This window comes from Ixodes scapularis, unplaced genomic scaffold (assembly GCF_016920785.2).
Source record: "Ixodes scapularis isolate PalLabHiFi unplaced genomic scaffold, ASM1692078v2 PGA_scaffold12__126_contigs__length_90152505, whole genome shotgun sequence".
Taxonomy (NCBI): domain Eukaryota; kingdom Metazoa; phylum Arthropoda; class Arachnida; order Ixodida; family Ixodidae; genus Ixodes; species Ixodes scapularis.
In genome coordinates, this window is record NW_024609838.1 from 11885642 (window position 1) to 11908319 (window position 22678).

A 22678-nucleotide genomic window follows, 5' to 3' on the forward strand; every position below is an offset into this window, starting at 1 on the left:
GAGGACGCGTTCCGTTCACCGCACCTCTGACGGCAACAAATAATATTGCAGCTCCTTTTCTCTTTTCGGGTTTGTTTCCAAGCGTGTAACGTAATCGCCAACCCCAGAAAGGGGTCACGGGCGCTCCGGTCCGCGTCGTTTCTTGGCGGAAAGCCAAGGCTACCGGTATTCCACAACCTTCCGACACCTTCGAGACACCTGTGCGCTGAAAATAAGCACGAGCCAAAGTGTCGCCCGCTCACATGGTGCTCAGTCCGGGGGCGCCCGTGTCGCAAGGAGGCTGGACGTGTGCATGCGGCTGAACTTGCTACATTGGGCGGCTGCATGCGCCACCTAGCCAGTATTTTTGGCAACAACAGTTAACCTCTATCTAAAAATTCCGATCTGTGTGATGGATGTACGTCTTGGAAACCGCGTGCGCGCTCCTTTAGGCCAACATTTTGACGAAAAAAAAAAAGAATATTTCTTCTTCTTACGAGTTAGGTAATCCCTGTTTGGTTATCTCCTCCTTCTCAGCTTCTATTTGTGCATCGCTTTCCTTAAACCCCGACGCATTCCCTAAATCAGTCTCGCCTTCGGCAACTTCAGAGTGAAGCGCTTCAGAATGAAGTATCAAGCATCCAGTCGTTTCCTCCCCCTCTCCATCACCGAAGGAGCTGTCAAAACACCGAGCTCTGGTTGAAAAGCTTAGTGGGTAGACCAGGGTGGGTTAGACGCAAGGCCAGTTGCCTTTGTCTCCAGTGCACTCCTCGAACGTGTTCGAACGCGGAACTCCGGTGTACGGTGTTCGGTGTTTCTCCTGCTCTACCTATAATTTCTGCCCGCATATCCTGATATATGTACAACTTAACCCGCAACACTCCCGTACTAGCTTCAACCAATACCCCTAGAAACGTCGCATCTACTTTCTCTGGGAATATTCATTTATATCCAAACGCCGATGTAGATTCCATACCCGCCTACCACATTTCTCTCTCGGCTGCTCCGACTATCTTAATAACTAGCATTTCCTGATCTGTCTCCCTAATGTTGCCCATTTTAGTTTTATCGATCTGCTATAGTCACTTACAGAATGATAACGGCAGGGCGTGTCATTCGAAGGCTTCCAGCACGCACTCCGTGCCTTCCACCGTGCTTTTGTGGTGTGCGGGCGCCAAAGCACGACGGAAGGCATTTATCGCCTTCCACCGTGCTTCAGTTGTCCCGCCTTCGGCCCAAAAAGACTGAAGCTCCTTCCTGCCGTTCGCGCTCTGTCAGCCACTAGCTATAATTCGCTTTCTCCATTTTACGTTGACGCTCTTCACGCATAAATAAGTATCCGAAAATTCTTCGCCCACCATTTCTTATCCATACCTCTCAATGCTCCTCAAAGCCTATCTTTTTACTCTAACTTAACAGCCGAATTCGAAGGTTATGTCAATCCCAAGTCGCCTTGCACACCTTGATTCAGATTTGTTTTTCCACGCGCTCCTACGGTCTTTCTACCCATCCCGCATCGCTTAATTTCCGGCCACGCGTGGACTTTTTAGTTTTATGCACAGGGCTGAGCATTTCCAAATGCCAAACTATAACCATTTCCAGACCTTTCTTACCACTTTTTATCTACTGTTTTCTCCTCGGAATCTCTATAACAGATGCGTTCTTGTTGTCTTCGCCAGTTGTCTACTTTCATGCGCACTGGGGCAATTTGTACAATCGTCCATCCATACCCCTGGGTGTAAACTGAATCTATGTGCCCTAAGCATATCAGGAAACCCACGAATGCAACCATGCTTGGCCTTGTTTGTCGTTCAGAACACAAACAAACGTCGCGGCAAATTTCTGAGATAATATATCTCTCAGAAAAAGGGCCTTGTCAGGATGTTATAATTCTGTTTTTTAATGAAAAATGAAAAAAAAAAAAGATGTTTTGTAATTTTTTTTAATGCGCAGTTAGTGCGCATAGACTGAGTTCGCATCATAGAAAGACGATTTCAAAACCCGTTTTAGTGCCCGTTTAAGCTCATTCACTCTGAATCGCAGATTCTTAGATTCAAAGCCTTTTGATCTCGTTGTCATATGCCCTCCTTCGATGTGCACGCTATCCAGAATGCAATGTGTGTCACATAAACACCAGTAATCCTTGTCTAGGTATCTACGCGTCTTTTTGAGGGACGATCCAACTCTTGGTAGCTCCAGGACTTCATTGCCCGGTCAGTGTGGCGAAAGTGCATTAATACGCGTACATGACTATTGTGATCAAGATATACGCAAAGCGCGAGCCAGCTTCAATATTTTCGCCAACAAACCAAACGAGAAATAGAACCCTCGTGGCCTACATCATGCACAATTAAGGTCAGTACTTACACACACAGATACACACACATACATAAGTCGTATTGCTGTATAAAAAGCATTGACGAATGTTTGGGCGAAAAAAAGAACAAAAAAAACGCTACTTATAAATTCAAATTACGGTTCTTTAGTTGAGATAATGAAGGAAGAACGATATTTGATCTCACAGTACTGTTCGGTTCGTACGAGGTTGTAACGACACCAAGGTGAGCGCAGCACAAATCAGCCAATGCAGGTTTTGCCATATATTTAGCGAACGCACAAAATGTTAACTATAAACGATACCTATCCTCCGAACAATATGGGTCCCCGAAATTTTCGAGCGAGTGGAGCGAAAGCTACAGAAACGAGTATTCTGCTTTGAGCGTGCCTGAGAGACGCGCGCTCATGCTGTGCAAGCGTTCTTAAAAGTGCCATGCTCGCGCTTGTAACTTCGGCTTCGTTCGCCCTTGGTTCTAACGGTTCGAACATTTGCTGTGGGGTATCGCACAGATTCGGCAGTTATCACTGTCGTATCGTCTGTAGTCTATAGCAACAAAAGATCGCCTTATGTAGTGCTTCACAAGACGCAGAAGTATTATTGAAGGTAGAAAGTTCGCGCTGAAGGTGGAGCGTCTACTGCTGATCTTGTATTACTTACTCCGCTAAACGATTTTATTTTTCTTTTTTTTTTTTTGGTTTGAGATGGATAAATCTAAAGGCTTTATCCGCTTTATACACCATTTAGATATTCACGAGTCTTCAGCCCAGCGTGCGATCTCCTCAGTTCAGCACGCGAATGTTTGTCGCTTCGCAAAGCAAGCAAATCAGGTGCCATACGCACCAACACTAAAAATAAAACCGGCCACGAGCCCTTTTTTTTATTTTGAAAGGTCTATTGTACACTGTAAGAAGCACGGTGGTAAGAAGTAAACAAATGAACTAACGCACAATGAAACTACGAGCTACGAGACTGAAATCCCGAGCTTCGTTTACCAGAAGCTGTCTTCACCTTTAGTAGCCCCGAGACGAGGGAAAGCCCAACCCGGCGGGGAGACCGCCGCAAACCACGTGATGCATTGCTAAGCCTAACTGGCTGGTGGGCGAGTCATACGAGATCGTTGCTTGCCCTGAAGCGGTTTTGTTGCGCAGCTTCGTAATTTTTAGTGAACGTAGTGTTGGGTGACCTTCTTTGTCGGGCTCAGGTTCGACCACAGGCATCAGCAGCGCTCAAACGTCCGCAAGTTTTATCCCAGAATGTCGACTACGTTTCTTTTCACGAGTTTGTTTACTCTTGGACGCCATCTTTGAAACCAAACCATCTCTGTCGCTCCTCGCAGTTCCTCTCCGGTACGGTGGTTCTACTCGGCGATAAACAACCTGACAACCTCCTACTTTATGTTCTGAAAAACATTCGTTGCATTATTAAATCTGAATGTAGACGACGGTGCATGTTTAAACAAAAATTCTACAAGTCTGTTTATCGTAAGCACACTCGCTCGGTAAGGTCTATCTTTGGCATCATCCGGATGTGCAGAGTTCACACTTGTCCGTACCAAAAGCTTACTGTGTGTAGCGCCCACGAAATGTCTTATACGCACGAAGCGTGTAGATTAAACGATACTCGATCAGCTTATTCGATGTGGATAGTGGTCTTGTAACGACCGCGGATTTCTCGTGGGCTGCCCAGTGTCTCGGCGCATGGCCCTTGCACTGCTTGTGGTCTTTTATGCTGGATGGACGATGATCCTTCCTTTGCTTTGAAAGAGGCAAATCCTGAAGCGTTTGTGTGTTCTTATTTGCAGGCAAATCGACGGCATCGCGCCGACCTTCGCCAAAAAGCCAACGATACGACAAGAAGATGACGGCGAGCGCTTGCTTTTCGAGTGCCGCATCCTTGCGGACCCCCAGCCGACCGTCAACTGGTACCACAACGGCGTGCCCGTCGTGGGCAAGGGAAGGTTTCAGGTGAGGCTCTGCAACAATTTGGAATAAAACCAGTTCGAGGACCTTCCAAGAGGCACCAAGCATAGCATGCTGTAGTACTATCCCGGACAGATAGCAGCCGTGGACGTTCCGTACCCCCAGCACCACATAGCAGGGGCACTCTGAAACACCGCGTCTATGCCACCTACCCTGTGCGGCGGAATTGCTCTTCCAGGTTACCCCCAGTGCCACGTAGCAGGGGCACATTGAAACACTACGTCTAACTCCGTAATTCCATCCTGTGCGGTGAAATTACTCTTCTGGGTTGCGATAAGATCCCTTCTTGTTGTCTGCAAGGTTCAAAGCAGATGCCGCCACCGCACTTACTTATGGCTTCACAGGCTTTTCTGGGTGCCTCTTTCGATGCAGGTACGATGCAGATACGAAGATCCACACACTCCGGGAAATGAGTCAGTAAAACACCTAACGAAGAACGGGACATACCGTGCTTAGTATAATTGTTGCCGATGATTGTATACATATCGTGGCAGATTCTTTTTTTTTTTTTTTTAATTGGACTGACGCCTGTTCATGTTTTTCTTTTTGTTTATTGTGTCAGCTCATTATGTCCCCTTCGTTGGATATTTGGCTAACCCATTTTCATGAGTCAGGGAATCTCCGTACCGAAAGAGGCGCCCAAAAAAGCCTGCGAAGCAAACATTGGCAAGTGCTTTGGCGGCATCTGCTTTGCACCTCGCAGAAAACAAGAAGGGATCTTATCGCAACCTGGAAGAGTAATTCCACTGCACAGGGTGGAATTACGGAGTTAGGCATGGTGTTTCAGAGTGCCCCTACTATGTGGCACTGGGGGTACAGAATGGCCGTGCTATACCTAATATTGTCCTCCATGGTACCTTATTGTGCTAATCATTCTGGAAGGCTTGTGGGCCGATGTCAGAGAAGTGCCTTGGACTTTGGAATCCCTCTACATTCTCTGTGCAGTGTCGTAGAAGCAGAAGTGTCAGAAAGTTTCGGAAGATAGGGGAGTGAAAGTGGCAAATGAGGTTTTTCTCTCCCCCCAAAATATTTACTACAAATGCAAAAAAATGTGTGTGGAAGTATTGCCCCCCGCCCCAATCTGTTTCGACACCACGGCATGGAACATAGAATTTATGAGCTGCAGTGTGCCTAGGATAGGTTGTATTCTGCACCGCTCACCTTTGTTTCTTGAGTCCATCACATAAACTCAGGATCAAAGAAGTGTTAAGTCCAAACTGTGTGCAAGCTCAGATATATGATCTGCCAAACAGCACTATGAGGGCCCTTGCCATTGTAGCCACCAGGTGTTAATATAAGAGTTTGGAATTGCACCTCGGTCAAGCAAATTGAGTCACTGAATGGTTTAGTTCGACATCATCTTAGGAGAACAGAGATGATTACTGGTTAGATTCCTGTGTTCCACAGCAGTGCACTCACTGACAGATAATGTAATGGGACTCTGCCCTTGGGCCTATTTTTAGGGGTGTGCGAATAGTGGTTCGAATCGAATAGTGCAGAATCATTTCTAGCTTCTGCACTGTTGAAAGAACCGGCCGTACTGGCTTTCCCACGCATTGTCAAAGCTATGAATGACGCAGCGCTATTCGATTCGAACCACTATTCGCACAACCCTACTCATTTTGCATGCTCTGTAGACACACCGCATGTTTTTTTGCAAGTTGTCAATCAAGAAACTACTGTTGTTAAAATTGGTACTTGGCAAGTGTACCCAAAGGTGGTTTTGCAGCCTAAATTACACATTGTCTGCTAAGTTTGCAAACTATGGGATCTGTCTCCTGGCAGCTTCCAGCCGTTTTAATGAAAGTAATTCAGGGGCCTCAAACATGCGTCCCGCAACTCTCTGAAATGCGGCCCACAAGTTTCCCACGGCCGTGAGCCCCTGTTCCCATGCCTTAAGTGCCACATGCATCATAAATAATAGTTTTATATTGTAGATTCATTTTCGTTTGAAAGGAGTTTGCTGCACTCATGCATTTTGCACTATTCTGTTGTTCTTTTTTTTTGACAAAGTATTGCTTCATCTAAATATTTGCTTCTCAGCACTTTCTCATGTAAATCAACCGTATTGGCAATACCACTGCTAGGGTTTACAAGTGCCCAGCAGGAGCAATGACCAAAGATAAAGCTATGAGCTCAGGCTTCTATCTGTCAAACAATACCTCTAAAATGAAAGTATTTTCTTATAATGCTGCTATAAAAATTCTCGAGAAAGCGAAAACGGCCGTATGAAGAGATAGTTTTTCTATGCCTGTAATTGAGCCTAGTAAATTGTGTAACAGGGCAATGATGGTGTGCTTGCTCTTGTTCCATTCTAAACTGTCAGTACTGTGGTATGGCGGTGTTTTAAACCTTTTTATAACGTCATGTGCGGGCCCAAGGTAGTCAAATAAAAGCTAAAGAAGGCAAAACGATGAGCTCACAAAAAGCAGAGAGCACAAAGTTCCTTGTTAAAAGAACCTTTGGGTGTCACTGTGATGATCGGCTGCTTTGCAGAGTGAAACGCCAATGCTGTTTGTTTAACTTTTTGTCTGAACATAGCAAAATATTGCTCCCCTTTCCTCCCCTTTTGTGGATGGGCCACCTGTCCCCCACACTCAAATGAGTATGAGACCCTGCACTACATACTCCAACTCCAATGTTTTGTGACTGAAGGAAATGCTAAAAAGACAGTCCAGCACTTTTTCAGGGAACAGGGAATTCTAAATAAAGTGTATATTCGGCAGCAATCATACTCTAAGTTTTAATTATTTCCTAGCGAGGTGCTTGTGCTTTTGGGTTTCATTCTGTAGACATTTCAGTGAGGTTATATCCCTCCAGGTACAAGCTGCCTACTTTGTTTTTTCACAAAATTCACCATTCTACACACCTTTATACCTCGACACATGGGACAAGCGCAAAAACCTGGACTAAACTCCTCAATATCCCCATGCCTCCCTTCAACAGTGTGGAATGTGCAGAGCCGTTATCCTCAACTAATGCATGCTTCTTGACCAGCTCTTCTGAACATGCTGTGTTCAATAAACCGCCTCAACCGAATCTTTTGAACAGATGATGGTGGACAAAGACGGCAACTCGTATCACGTGACACTACAAATCGACGACGTCACGATCGAAGATGCCGGCAAGTACAAGGTCACCGCCCACAACGAGCTTGGAGAGAGTAACGCCACCATCAGCCTCAATTTCGACAGTGAGTCGGAATGCACCTTGCTCGGTAGTCTGCATGTTTCCCAACAAACGCTTGCTGTAATAATCTGCGTGGTGTTATGTGCAGGTGATGACATTCCCGAAGAGGGTGCGAAGCCAACGTTCGTCGAGAAGCCGATGATCAAGCAGTCAGATGACGGCAACAAAATCATCTTCGAATGCCGACTGATGGCTGACCCGCCGCCATCGATAGAATGGTGAGATCTTTCGCACGTAATTCTTAAAAAAATAGGAGTGAAGAAATTTATGGTTGGATCGCTCCACGTTACCTTCTCTTCGTTTTGCTCTGGTTGATGTGTGCAGTGATGCTGAATGTGTCACTAATCAATACAAAATTGAACTTTGAACTTCATTTTCCAATGACAAATTTGATCCGCAAACAGAGAACAAAAAGCATTCAACAGGAAGCTTGACTGGGACCAGTGCCCCTGCAGATACGGGACTTGGATCATTCTCAAAAACGTTCCATAGTCTTAGAATTCAAAGATGCCACAGTTTTCGAGCCTTTGCGAGGCAGCTTAAAAATAAATGGAAGAGCTTGTGGCACAAAAATGATAAATTCAGATTATTTTTTTTACATGACCAGTGAAGAACCACTTGAGCAAACTTCAAAAAAAACCTCAAGAAATAGTTTGCCTAGGTGGAGGTTCACTCAAGTTTAATGCATTGAACACAATGAGGTCTTACTTGGGCATTTTACGAAAGTTTGTTCATCCGAATAGTTAGTTCAACTGGAGTTCGATCAGGTGGTATTCCGTCGCATGTTCAGAGTATAGGTTTTTCGACGAAACAATCTTGTCACACATGCCGATTCTTGCATCTCCTTTGACGTCTCCTCTAGGTACCACAAGGGCAAGATTGTGAAAGAGGACGCTAGGCACAAGTACAGGATTGCCACGGAAAACCATACCCACACGGTGGCGCTGGAGGTGGCCAATGTCAAGTCCGAAGACGGCGGCGAGTACAAGGTGGTTGCCAGCAACGAGCACGGCGAGGGCCACGCCAACATCACTCTCAACTTCGAAGGTGAGCTGGCAGCTGCCGCCGTCCATAGTTTGCTCAGATTTTTGTCTATTGCGTAAACGAGTAGGGATAACAAACAATTACTCTAATCGGGTGGGAATAGGGCAGCTCTGAGCATTGCTTGTTCCAGTGCAAAGCTGTTTTGCGCTAACTAAATCATGAGAATGTTGCCTATCGTCACTTATAGGTAGCACATTCCTATTAGGTATTAGGTGTATCACTGTATGTCACAGTATATACTAGTAGGTAGACCCCCATCCTCTTATTCCTTCCTATTTTTGTTTCTTTAAATTTTTTTCCGAATATTTTTTGCCAACGACCTATTGACAATTATCAGCTATACTAGTTTTATAATCGTCTCACCGAAACCTCAACTTTTCTTTCTCGTTCTCTTTGCAGGTGACTCTGGGAAGCCCAAGTAAGACTTTTTCTCCACTTTCTTTAAGTTTATTTCAGACTTCAGCTTTCCTAGGTGTATGCACATGGGGTAGTATATATTATGTGTCATTTACTCTTGCAGTGAGAAAAAAGCAAACATGGTTCTCTTTTCTTTTAAGCATCTTGTATATTACATTGTGGGACTTTTGCACAATGTTGGGGGCAGTGGGGAGAGAGGGTCCCCTTGTCTTCCGCCATAGAGTGTGCGAGCCACAAGACTATCGCGTTGCAGCGTTGAGTTTTTGCTGGAGTCGGAGACGCGTTGGCGTCTTGGTGATGTCGTCATTGGCGCTCGTTGCCAGGGTGCCTGACGGCAAGGCCCCCCGGTTTCCGAAGAAACCGACGATCCGGCAGGAGGGGGACGCCCTGGTGCTGGAGTGCATCCTGGAGGCCCACCCGTTCCCGGAGATATCCTGGTTCCTCGGGCCCAAGAAGATCGCTGACGGCACCCGGCACAAGATCTCCAAAAAGGAGACCGCCAAGCACACCTACCTCCTCAGCCTCGAAATCAGGGTGAGCCACCCCCCAGATCTCCTCTGAATCCTGAGAGCCAACTCTCGTTCGAAGCACAGATCTTGTCGTTAGCGTCGGTATATGCAGGATGTGTTTCTGCAGCATTCTTTGAAACTTCTGGCAAACCTCGTAGCCTCGTAGTAATTTATTAAGGTGAAAGCCTTATATGTCTCGTCGTTCAGTCGACCTTCCAAGTTCTTGAGCTAAAACACTTTGACGACACGAAAAGCACGAAAACACGTGGCGCCATGAAAGGTATGAAAACATGTCGGCGACACGAAAGGTACTAAACCCCACGATTTGCCACGGAACCATGAGATGGCGTTACTTGTGTCAGAATCGGCGGAGGCTCTTGCACGGCACACACCCAGCAGGAGAGGAGGACAGCCTCACTCGGGTAGCAGTGAAGAGCGGGCGTGTGACATGCCGTGAGATTAACGGCGCCAAAAGTGCGTCATCAGAGAGCATGCTGTCTTCAGAGGTTCGCTATCACCGGCATCGGCAGTTGGGATTTTGCCTTCAAGTCGTCTTAGCGATGACATAAGAGACCCTGTGAATTTTTTAAAGTTACTTTCGTTATATATGTTTAAAGCTGAGGGAAAGGCGGAGATGAGAGCCTGCGGGGTTGTCGGTGCACTCGTCCCTTGTTGGAACGAGTAGTGGGCAGACGCAAAGGTAGTGCCTTTGTCTCTTCTCATTCTTTGAACCCAACATTGGTGCTTGCGTTTGAACAGTTAGCAGACGTCTTGTTCCCTTTTTCTCCTTTTTAGCTCAAGTGTAGAGTGTTGGGCCCGCATTTGTGGGGTCGTGGGTTCATTCCCTTTGGGGGGGGGGGGGGGTGGGCGGCGGCATTTAGAATTTTGGTTTTGCTTCATCTGTTGCATATTTTTTAACCATTTCCATGGTGTTCCGTCACGCTTTCCTCAAGTGCCCCCGCCCCTGAACATATCCTGCGTTAAAAGCTATAATTTAGGAGAAAGTTGCTGCAGCTGCCAAAGGCTAGTTTACACGTTTGCACTCAGCGTGGTCGGCAGCGTCACGGCTCCTAGCATTGCACTTTGACGCATTGCGCGGAGTTGAAACGAGATGGCACCAGTTTTCAAATGTAGCGCTTGAACATTTTCGGTCGGGAACAAAGGTTTTGCAGTGTTGCGGGACCAAATCTGTGCATATCTATGAGAAATGGTCACTTATAACATTGTCAGAATTATTTCAAGCTCACGGTTAAGGATTTGCACTTCAAAATTTAGAAAATATACCCGGGCCACAGATGAGCTGAGGCCTCCCAACAGATGGTTGCCGAGTATTATCTTGTCGTGAGCAGTCATAAGCGATCGTAACACACCTTGTCGCATTCTTGAGCGTGTGAACCATCATTGGATGCTCTAAACGGTCCTAGCCATGTTTGATTGGAGCCTGGTTAGAGTTTACTCCAGACACATTCCTTCTTTTGTTTAGGTATGTGTGTACACTTTCGTGTTCTAGATGTTTTCACTTCAATGTTCGCAGTGCTGTTCGTTGCGGCACGCATATGTCGCAGAAAACATCCCAAATTAGGTTTGTCAGCATTGGTCTAGGTATATCAGCGTTCCTCTAAGTATGCTTGCATACTTCTATGTACATATATAGTGGCTTTAGTTCATAGTTAATAATGTTATTAATAATGTGTTGGACCGCCAGTACCACTCTGCGTAGAAGCGCTCGCAAGATTTCACCCGAGTACTAGTGTAAAAAAGTTTTTAATAACTCGAAACACTGAACTGCTGTAATATAGAGTGAGTAGACAGGCAAGCTGGTTTATGTTACACATTTTTGAAAACCAGAGACGACGGACGAAAGAGGGGACAAACACGAAACTGCTGTTGTTGCATTGTTTTTCAAGCGTGCAAAACTGTTAGCAATAACAACTTTATTATTAGTTGTACAATTCAAAACAAGCAGCATTTTTGTTACGCTTTTATAGAAAATTGTATTTTCGAGCTGCGTACTGTTGGCAGCTTCAGTTCACTGCTTTGTTAAATTACCTAGTGCTCAATTTCTCTCAAAGTGAATTAAAGTGAATGACTTTACCCCTTAGTTTTTTTTTGTTAGGCTATGGTCACGATCAGTGGACTGGACTTCTTGAGTTAAGCATCTGGGCTTTAGCAGCTTGCAGTTTTCATACACTCTGCATATAAATAGTAAATCGCTCATATGCGGTATTCACTTTTTTTTTTCCAGGACCCAACGACGGAAGATGGCGGAAACTACCGCTGCAATGCCGTCAACGAATTGGGTGACAGCAACGCAAACATCACCCTCAACCTGAAAGGTGTGACATTTATATTTCTAGCTTGCAGCCGCAGCTTTTTAAGGCTCACGCCTCATGGCAATAAATACCATGGGCGGGGAGATCATCATCCAGGAAAGCAAGTTATTAGGTCGTAAATGTGCAGATCAATTTTTGAGGTTTTCGGTATTCTTTAAACAAATGTCGAGCTGTTGTTTGATCACTTTCTCAACTTCAGTTACAACTGTCAGAAATTAGTCTTTTATTGCTGTTTTATGAAGTCAATACAATTGCAAATTCTTATTGAAATATTCCAGAACATGATATTATGGCTCTGCTATTTTGACTCTTATGCCCGAGTCCCACTATACCCGTTTTCACGTCAAGAAAACAGTAAGTTTTGCGCATTGTTCATACGCCGCGCGAAATAGTTCTCGCCAGATTTGGTTGTCGGAGGCACAGGCGATGCTTTTGGCGTTTGAAATATGTACTCCTTGATAAGATAACGTGTATCCACTCTAAAATGCTAATAAATATATCTTAAATCTCCACCTAAAGGTGAAAATTAGTAATCATGCGCGAGAAGCCGGACTTTTTTTCCTATGGTTCTTGAAGTGAAAACAGGTATAGAGTGACAGACAAAGACAACCAACACGGGCAAGCCTCCAACCCATGCAGCATACTCACGATGCTACCTTTGGCAGGCGTTTAGTCGTTCGGTGCTCGTGAAGCAAGCGATTGCAAGGTTGCCAAAGATACCCTCGCATGCATGACGCTCGTGTTTGAGTATAGCTGCCTTTATTCTACAAAGCCTGTCAAATTGCCAAAGATTCTGGTTTGAGGCTCGTCGCTGTCGGTTGTTTCTGTTTGTCGCTCTAGCAGGACTTGGGCATTAGGGTTTGCTGAATAGAGCAAACTTTTCTAAAGCGAAACAAACTTTCCCTGTTCATAGTCATCTTAAAGTCACATGATTCTTGCCATGTGATTGGCATTAAACATTCTTTCTTTCTCCTGCCATAACAAATAAAAGTTATTTTTTTTTAAATTTCTTAAAGGACAGCGACGGACCAAATCTGCTTCTAACTTGCCATGACAAAATGGACGTACATTTGAAAACATGTTTGCTGTCACATAATTTTTTTCTTCTCACACGATTGTTGCCAAAAGTTCAACTGTTGTCAAAGCATTTTCTTATCATTTGATTGCTGCATGATTGTTGTTTTGCTGTCACCGTCACGTGAGGTGCTGCCACGTGACGGTTGGCAATCAGCTTTTGTCGGGGCCGTTTTCGTGATTCGTTTCCTCGCGATTGTCACCTCGCAACTGGGGTCACGTCGTTCTCGTCGCTTGCAGGGGGTGAGCCACCCAAGACGGGTGACCCGCCCGTGTTCACGGAAAAGGCCAAAATCATTCCAAAGGACTCCGGGGCGATCATCGTCATGGAGTGCCACGTCAAGTCCAAAACTGCCCCCCAGTTCACGTGGCTCCATGGCAGTGATCCAGTCAAGGAGGATCCCCACATCAAGTTCAACATGGTCAAGGAGGGAACAGAAGACTACGTCATCACCCTCACAATCACGGTGGGTTTTTTGTCGCAATGTCTCGACCGACGTCTCAAATCAAATCGGAACAAGTTTATTTGATATTTATTTTACAAGATGTAGGGGGTATGCGCAAAAAGCCGCCGAAATGCGGCTTGACTGTGTTTCTTTCTGTCGAATGAGCATGAATGGCCCTGACAGTCACTGTTTGGGCCATCTCTGGGTAGCATTAAAATAATTATGTGTAGAGGTGTGCAAAGATAAAAATTTCAGCTGCAAATCGCGTATGAATGTCGATGCGATTGACTGACAAAATGGAAACTGGGGCTTTTTCCTGCCTCCTCAGGGTCCCAATAAAGATGACGGAGGCGCATACAAGTGCAACATCAGGAACGAACACGGCGAGATCAACGGCAACCTTAACCTCAACATTGCCGGTAACTATGGTTCCTCATTACCGCTTGCGGAGCAGCACTTAATTGGCCACACTTGTAGCAACATGCCCTGCAGTTGGATGAATCAGCTTGGCCTTTTTAGGGGAAAGTATTATTTTTTGGGGTTTGCAGACTACATATTTGGGGTTCTAATTTGCTAGAGCTTGGGTCCTCGACCAGTGTTTTTATGAATGCTGCGGACTGTCCAATGCGCTCATGCAGACTCTTCTCAAAATCCCCCCCCCCCCCCCCCCGTCACTAAGTAATATGCCCTCCAGCTTCGGTAATACAGCTCAATTATGCTTTGATCTCATTACATAAGAGACAAGAGGTTGGATTCTGACAGAGTAGATTTTCTTTGAAGCATTTCTCCTATCCTTTAAGAGCGTCGTTCACTCGAAAAACATTTTTCATAACTGCCTGGATAGGCCTTGTGTGTCACAAGATACATCTCCAAAAAGAAAAATGAAAATATTATTTACTTTGATAGTTTTGCCATGAGGCTCACATTCAGTGTGAAGCAATGTCTTCTGCTCGTGCGGTCTGACTGTAAAATGACTTCTATTTCGGAGTAAACATTACAGTGATGCCAAAGCCTGAAGAGCCTCTTATTGGATGGAAGGCGCATGCCTCTCCTTTGGCTCTGCGAATGGTGCGAGGGAGAAAAGTTGAGAGGAAGATTGATCTGCACATGCCATCCATGGATCTGTCTAAATTGTGTCTCGCAGCGTGAAGATTCCGCAGTGTTGAGTCAGATTTCGTAGCCGCTGGGCTATTGACACAGCTGGTCTGGAGGTGTAAATGATTGTATTTGAATGCAAACATGACGGTGAGAGTGGCAGGTGTTGGGAGGATATAATGACTAAAACGAATAAAAACATAACAAAAATAGAGAAAAACTGTGTAAACAAACGAAAAATAAAAAGTAATAAAAATAATAATTAAAAACAAATAATGAAAAAATACTTGAAAAAAAAAAAAAAAGATAAAAAAAAATATTGAAAAATTTTGCATGAACGGCACACGGAGTGTGGTTTGTGCAGAACACGTTCTGTGGTCTCGGGTCTGTGTCACTATGATAAAGCCCGAGTAGTTTTTTCGTTTTTTTTTGGGGGGGGGGGGTAAAATGCATTTTGTGACAAAGAATGTTTTTAGAACGGGCAATGCCCCTTGTTGACAATCTGACCCTTTACCCCAAATCTGTCCCCAGGTTTGTCCCTATATCATTCCCTAAACTATCATCCTAGGTACCACCTGTTTTCAGCTATGGGGAATTGAGGGAAAGGAGGTATGGGTGTAGCCACAGCTGACCTCGGACCCTCGTTTCAGGTGCGGCCGCACCCACCGGAGTGGCGCCATCGTTTGTGGAGAAGCCGCAGATTACGGCGGAGCAGGAGGGAAAGCTCATCATCATGGAGTGCAAAGTGCGTGCCGACCCCAAGCCCACCATCTCGTGGCTCAAGGAAGGCGTCACGGTCCAGGAAGGCAAGCGGATCAAGCAGATCATCACACAGGACAAGGACGTCTACCACATACGCCTCGAGCTCTACGTGAGTACACACCTCTGCAAAACTCACTCGCGAGCGCACTCACTCGCCTTACTCACTTGCAGACACGATGTAAGGTTGAGTGAGCCTGTGAGCCTCGGAAACTGATGAGATGAGGTTGCATGGGGTGATGAGTCCAGTGAGCTGTGTTTTTTTTTTTCTTTTTAAATATGCTTTTATTGACATAAAATTTATATAAATAATGTAGTAATTTATAGAAACATAAAAATGCTCTTATGAACATGAAAACAACAACAGAAAACTGCATTGGTTTTGAATGTGAGTGAAACAAGGAAAAAAAAAAACGCAGAACACAGCAGATGAGTTTTTGAAAGTTCTTCAAACTTGAACATGGGCTACCTGAATATAATTTTCCAGATTCAGAACAGCACCTTGGGTACAGTGGATGAACCGCTTGTGACAACACTTACTGGAGCACATCCTGCCTCTTCTAACTTGAAGATCTTGCTTTCTTTGCCGTAGGACCCAGAGTTCTCGGACGCTGGCGTCTACAAGTGCAACGTCAAGAACAGCGCAGGAGAGAGTAACGCCAACCTGACTCTCAACATTGAGTGTAAGTGTCCTGCTCATCTCTGGTATGTTTTCAGGAATAATGAAGAAGCTATGCTCTTCCCCAATACCACTATCCCAAACAGTGAAAAGCACTCTATGAACAAGCTGAGAGGCGCTCAAGGAACCTTCTTGACTGAGGCGTAAGGTTACGATTTGATCAAAAATATCAGTTGGCACTGACAAATAGTGGGCAATCAGAGACACCAATCAGCACTGACAGAGTATGAGCGCATGATGCTATGAACCAATCAGACACATTGGTACTTAGGGAGAGTGAGGCTGAGAACCAATCGAATACCAATTGGCACTGACAGAGTGCTAGCCTGAAAGCTATGAACCGATCAAACGCACTAATTGGCAATAACCAAACTGTGAGCACATGAGGCTATGAACCTATCAATGAAACTGATCGGCACTAACAAAGAGTGAACACGCACGAGACAACGAGGGGATGATGGTGCGGTCCCTCTCTCGCGTGTCGCAGTGGCCCCCGTCATCAAGGAGCGTCCCAAGATCGTACGTCGCGAGCACCACAAGACGATCGTTATAGAGTGCCACGTCCAGTCGGCCAACAAGCCGGAAGTGGTGTGGTTCAAGGAGAACACGATGGTGCGCGAGGACACCCGACACCAGGTGCACATCCGCCAGGTGTCCCAGGGCGAGTTCGCCGTGGCGCTCGAGATCGACAAGCCCGACGCCGTCCAGGACAAGGGAGTCTACAAGCTGGTCGCCAAGAACGTCAAGGGAGAGGCCGCGTCGCAGACTGTCTCTGTCGAACTCGACGGTGAGTCCATTGTTTCCAAACAGTGCTCGCTGCCCACTCGCTCTAGGAGCAGACATGTGCTTTATTAAAGAAAGCTTCCTTAAGAGCTTTCTGTTTCAATTTGGAATAGCCTTTATATGTTTGTAACATTTATTCAGTATAATATTTGAAAACAAGTATCTGCAAACATAATTATGGATGAGAAGTTCTTGAAATACAGCTTTTGCATTTTGTTTTTCTACTTGTTTAACTTCATATTGGTAATTTAATTTAGTCTGAAAAATGTCTGTTCATATAACTATAATCCAGATCTCGTTTAGGCCTCTGTGAACCTTCAGGAGCTTTATTTCATGTTCATTCGTTGTTATTAAATCGTCTAAAGCAATTGGTTGTGTTGCCCAATAGTTTGCAGTTCACTTAATCTCTAGTTATCATGCCAGTTAATAGTTCTAGCTAGGCTTGGTTCATATTTCTTGTTTTATTGACTTAATTTATTATTAATGAATTGGTTTTCAGAAGAGAAGAAGGAACCTGAAAAGAAGAAGGAACCCGAAAAGAAGAAAGAACCTGAAAAGAAAGAGGAAGCGTAAGCTTGTTTTTTTCCTTTGTTTCTTCTTTAATGTGAAAGATCTGTTCTGGTCAGTTGATCAAATGCTCCAGAAAGCTGTCTCGTGCAGTTAGTGTCACAGTTAGTATTGCAAGTTACATTTGGATACCATTATACAGTCAAATGGCAGGTTTGCGCACTTGCAACTGCTTATTACCGAGTGCATTGTCATCTCTTACACGACGAGAGAAGACACTGGCGCCATGTATGAGGCAGCAGTGGAACATTGGGGATTCCCGTATATTTTCTTTTTTTTGTGCATCATTCTTTCTTTATTGGTTTAAAAACTTTTGACAGTGTTATGAACGGCCACTTCTTATAGAAAGGTACGTACAGGTGATCTCGCAATTACTGCAAAAACCTTCGCTCTAGTGAAACGCTGTTCCAAGGCTGCCTCATAGAATGTCGTTGGCACATTCCCTCCTCGTGAGAAGCCGCAAGAACTTGGCCGTAAGCAAATGTCAGTGTCTGAAGCCAGTCTTAAATGCAGGAAGGGTCCTAAAGCTTTGATGCACAATGCGCACCATAAACTCCAGCAGAACTGCTGGAGAAAGAGCCGGTTTTTAGTTGCGAAATGAAGCTTGCACGAAACCCAACCTGCGCGCACACTCGGAGGCTTGTAACCTTTACAACTTTGACTCGCAGGAAGCCGAAAGGAGAGAAGCCCAAGATTCTACAAATGCTGGCAGCGCAGGTACGTAAAAACAACATTCCGACCCCGTTAACATGGTTGCAACGAATCTAATGCCGATCCTGATGCCTGCGCGTCTTTTGCACCTCTCTCCGCAGACCGTCGAAGAGGGCAAGTCGTGCGAGTTTGTCTGCAAGGTGGAGTCTGTCACGAAAATCACTGTCTCCTGGACAAAGTGAGGACTAGTTGCCTCATAAATTAATCTCTTTGCATTATCACGTGTCGAGGCATTTGTCACAAAACAATTTCTTGCCGTTTCGCGCCGCAGGAACAAGAGGGTGGTCCGCGAGACGACTCACATCAAACTGACGTTCGACGGCACGACAGCCAAGCTCGCCTTCCTCGAGGCTACCAAGGACATGGCCGGAAACTACACGGTCGAGTTCACCAACGAGTTTGGCAAGGAGGAGTCGACGGCGGAGCTCATTGTTATCGGTAAGATTCTCGTCGTCTGTTTCGTTGTCCAAATCTAATGGGGGTTCAGATCTGCTAATGCAGTGCTTAAACTGGGAAGGTGCTTCACTTAGGGGCAGGAACGTTGAAGGAAGTTTGGGAGTTTAGGGAGTGAGTGAGAGTAGTCCAGGGAACTGTTGGATCCCTAGGAACCCAGTTTTAGAGCCCAAGTCTCTTGCACACAAGTTTCTCAAACTTTTCTATCTCAAGGAACGCCTTTATCCCTCAATTGATAGTCAAGGAACCCACCCTGGTGTTGGGATTGAAGAAGTAAAGTGGTTCAGAAGACTACAGACCTTGTAAACATTAATGCAGAAATGAGTAAGTGTTTAGCACACAGCTGCACATCAATGGAGGGCACGGATCTCCTAAAGAATGCTTTCCCTAGGGGTGGGGATGGCCGAGGAAATCAGGAAGCTCTGGGAAGCCGGTTTGAAAACTCTCGTGCCTTGCAGATGCCGCCAAGAAAAAGCCAGAGGAGAAAAAACCCGAGGAAAAGAAGCCGGAAGCAAAAAAGGTCGAGGAGAAGAAGGTCGAGGAGAAAAAGAAGGTGGAGGAAAAGAAGGAAGTGAAGAAGGTCGAAGAGAAGAAGAAAGAAGAGGTCAAGGTTGAGGAGAAAAAGGCAGAGGCAAAGAAACCCGAAGAGAAGAAACCCGAGGAAAAGAAGCCGGCGGCAAAGAAGGCGCCCCTTCAGAAAAAGGTAAAGCCTGGCCTCCTCTGTCGCAGCATGCCGCATGCCGTCGTTCAGTTCTCAAAATACTGTCCACCGTTTTCTGCATCATGTAGGTAGCGGATACGGAATCTTGGGTTTAGATTCACCGTATTTGTAACGAGCAGTTAAGAACAGTCAAGTACACTGTTTCCTGACCATATGCCGGAAAGGCCTTTTGTTGTGCCTAAGGTTGTCGTTGGAGTAGCCAGAACTTGCTTAGACTCAAGTGTGGTTCTGCTCTGTTTTTTTACGTTCTTAACAATTTCTCTACTTCCTAGAGAGTCTTAATTTGATGTCGTAAACCGTCTGGAGTTAGAAACGATAGATTAATTTTTAACTGGTCCTTACGTAGCCGTGTGTCATATCTTTGCCCATGGTGGCATCCGTCTTTAACAGTCTTCTCTTTCTTCTGGCATCTCAAGGATTGTGCGAGGCCGTCGGCGTGCCTTGCACGTCCAAGCCCTTCTCTTTCAGGCACTTCGGCACCGCCGCTGCCACCTCTTTCCGCTGAGCGCTCTTTTGCCTTCCAGCCGACCGAACCCGAACCCGAGATTATCGCGAACCCGCAGAGCCAGGTTAATGGAGAAGTACCTGCAGAAAAAGAGCCCGAGCGCGCTCCGTCCCGGAAACGGGGTTCTCTGTCGAAACCCGACGCCAAATCGCCGAAAGACAAGAAACCCTCGCTCGAGCTCCCATCGAAGCACGAACCCAAGGAAGAGCCGAAGGAGTCTGTTCCTGCGACCCCACCTCCCTCAACTCCGAAGTGGAAGGACCGCATGCCCCCGCCCCTAAACCTAACCCCCGACGTTCCGTCGGACGTCGAATCGCCGCCGAGCACCGTGTCGTCTCCGTCCCAGTCGCCGCGGTCGCCTGGATCGCAGAAGCGGAGGTCCTTTGGGGGCCTCCAGCTCCGGTCTCCCGAGCCCGAAGACGACGAAGAGAAGGAATATGGAGACCCCATCATCTTTAAGTATGAGCCCGCCGCCACAGAGGAGCCAAAGGTGGAGTCCCCGCCCGTCCGCAAGTCCTCGGTGCCGGTGATAATGGTGGACGACACTGACACGAAGGAGGAGGGTCCCAAGAAACCGAAGATGCAGAAGGTGAAGCGTGCCGGGTCGCCCGAGAAGGCTGCCGAGCCGCCGCCATCTCCCAGGGGCCGGCGTAGCTCGGTGTGCGTAGCCATAGACCAGCCCGGCCAGACGCCGTCGGAGCTGGCGGCGCTACCCTCGGATTCGATGGTCATGGTCCACGGGGTAGCCATGAAGCTCGAAGAAGCCAATAAGATGCTCGAGGTACGCGTGCGGTTCGTGGCGACATCCTGGATTGCACCGGCAACGCGCTACCCCTCCCACCGCTCGGCTCAGTCGGTGGAACCTTTGCAAGGACACGAGAGTTGTTAGCGTACGATGCAAAAGTCGGAGTGTTTCTTTCTCGTGGCCCGAGCAAACGTTCTACCGACTGCGCCGTTTTTTATCCCGATGCCACGAACTCCTCAAACTAGGCCTAACCGCTTCTTCAAGCTGTCCGTTTGCGTGGCTGAGCTCTCGACGCTGGCTTTGCTGTGCCGTGCAAACGCGGCTTTCGGGACTTTGCAAACCCCTTCTGCCAGCCGCGGTGGCCGCCACACGCTTGCATGCTGCAAAAAGTGCCGGACATCTGATGCCCTTTTTCTCTCTAGGGGAGTCCAAGGTTGTCTCAAGGTCGTCCAAAGGTTGCACTGCAATCGTCGCGCAATCGATTTCCAGGTTGCGTTGGCGCAGCGTCAGACGACCTCTAAAAGGGGCAAAACGTTTTGTGTTTCGTGCTTCCTTTAGCCGGAAGAAGAACCGGTTCAGAATGGCGTGCCGGAGATTCGGGAGCCGGAGGCCGCAGCAGCCCCACCGAGAAAGAAGGATTCGGTGCCCGAGATCGCTGTTCAGGAGCCAGCGGCGGAAGAACCGCGCCGGATGCAGGTGCCCATCGTGAAGGAACCAACCCCCGAACCAGATCGAAAGGACTCCTTGGCGCCGGACCGGCGCGGTTCGGGGCTCGAACCGGGCTCGCCCGGTGGCTCCCGGCGCGGTTCGCTCATCATCACGGCCGACGAGGTTTGTTGAGGCCGCGTCCGACGGTGCCTGTTTTGTCGTCTTCCTCGATGTCGTCTCTTTGGCCTGGTCGTTGTTGGTGTCATGTGACTAAAGCGCCCGCAGCACGTCTCCGACTGGATTGTTTAGCGTCCCGTTCCGTCCCCGCATCGAAAAGGGGTCCCGGAGTGGCAGCAAATTACGTCGCGAAAGTTGGGTCATCCCAAACATTTGGGTATAAAAGCACCGACGTAAAGCTGAAGCGAACGGAAGTGTCGTCGTGGTCGCGGTGTCCCAACTCCTGGCTACGGAAGTTTCCGTTGACTTTCAAACCAGAAAGTAACCGGTGGCGGTATGCGCATCTGCCACATACCACCGCCGCCATGACGTTGCCAGGATCGCAGTCGGCGACAGCACGACATATCCGTGACATTGTCGGGCGAAAATCGAAGGACCACTTTTAGGATGCAGTAAACAGACCAGTCGGAGTCGCGTTCTGGGCACCATGCCGCAGTGTTCTCCCCTTGATGGCGGCAGCACTTTCTCAACCATCATACCCCACTGTTGGGTCATTCTCGCAAGTCTCGAAAAGGATTGCATGCGCGTGGCTCGGCCGGTCGCGGCCATTTTGAATCCGGACACGGCAAGTAAGCTGACGAGCGGGACTTTGTTATGTAACGTCGTCTCGGATTATAGTTTGCTTTTTGAGCTGTCGTTACACCGCTTTTGATGAGGGATCGACGAACCGTCGTACAGCGTAGGAGAAAACAATTCTTCTCGATTCGTCGATCAAAAGTTCTAGGTGTGGCTCAGTGGCGTGGGATAAAGTGGCTCGGTAATTTTTACTGAAACGTTGCGAAATTTTTATTCTCGAATTTGTATTATTTTTACACTGATTTGCGGATGGCCTTCTGTTCCGGGCAGCATTGCGGGACAGGCTTTTTGTGCAGCTCAGCCCTTTCCGTAAAATAACACTCTCAACTTCTTGAAGTCTCGCGAGCTTGCTTCCAAGGTAGGGTAGCACGTTTGAAAGGGCTAAATTAATCTTAACTTTGTAGATGTGAAACTCTACTTGTGTTTATCAGAGAAGGCATTGCAGGGGCATAGAGAAGTCTCCTAACACATTATGTTTTACTTTTTATTTTAATTACTGTGTGTTCTGACAAAGTGAGGAAGTACTGTACATGGTAAGACGGCTAAATTGTAGCAGACCTGATAAAAACGGCTTCGATTTCGACCGAGGTTTCTTTAAACGTGCAGCAACAACAACTTCGTCCGCGTTTTTCCTTCTCTCTAACCGCTATTTCGACCCTCTCGAAAAGTCTACGGGGAAATTGCGTTCGAAGATCTCGGTGTCACCTTATTAGCCGTGAGAATGCATGGGAGCCTGCTGTGTCTTTTTTCCAATGAGCCATTCCTCGTTTTTCCCTCGAATGGCTTCAATAATTTTTTTTTTTCTTCTTCCATAATCCTTGTTTTGTGTTTCGTTTCCTTCTTGGTTTTCTGACTCTTCCACCCGCCTCCCCACACGTCTTTTCTTTTTCT

The 22678-nt window shown here is 46.8% G+C and overlaps 1 protein-coding gene across 1 annotated transcript in view; it reads left to right on the top strand.

Annotated features, from left to right (window-relative positions):
- Positions 1-22678, top strand: part of LOC115311742 (twitchin) — a 224392-nt gene that overhangs the window by 54053 nt on the left and 147661 nt on the right. The window contains exons 3-21 of the mRNA XM_042289324.1: positions 4119-4281; positions 7348-7489; positions 7574-7703; positions 8348-8532; positions 8929-8947; positions 9270-9480; positions 11701-11791; positions 13103-13329; positions 13637-13727; positions 15054-15274; positions 15755-15845; positions 16329-16628; positions 17124-17193; positions 17860-17908; positions 18004-18080; positions 18174-18340; positions 18814-19058; positions 19601-20362; positions 20885-21157. Of these exons, the coding sequence (XP_042145258.1) occupies positions 4119-4281; positions 7348-7489; positions 7574-7703; positions 8348-8532; positions 8929-8947; positions 9270-9480; positions 11701-11791; positions 13103-13329; positions 13637-13727; positions 15054-15274; positions 15755-15845; positions 16329-16628; positions 17124-17193; positions 17860-17908; positions 18004-18080; positions 18174-18340; positions 18814-19058; positions 19601-20362; positions 20885-21157 (3514 nt within the window). The remainder of the gene's footprint in view (positions 1-4118; positions 4282-7347; positions 7490-7573; positions 7704-8347; positions 8533-8928; positions 8948-9269; positions 9481-11700; positions 11792-13102; positions 13330-13636; positions 13728-15053; positions 15275-15754; positions 15846-16328; positions 16629-17123; positions 17194-17859; positions 17909-18003; positions 18081-18173; positions 18341-18813; positions 19059-19600; positions 20363-20884; positions 21158-22678) is intronic.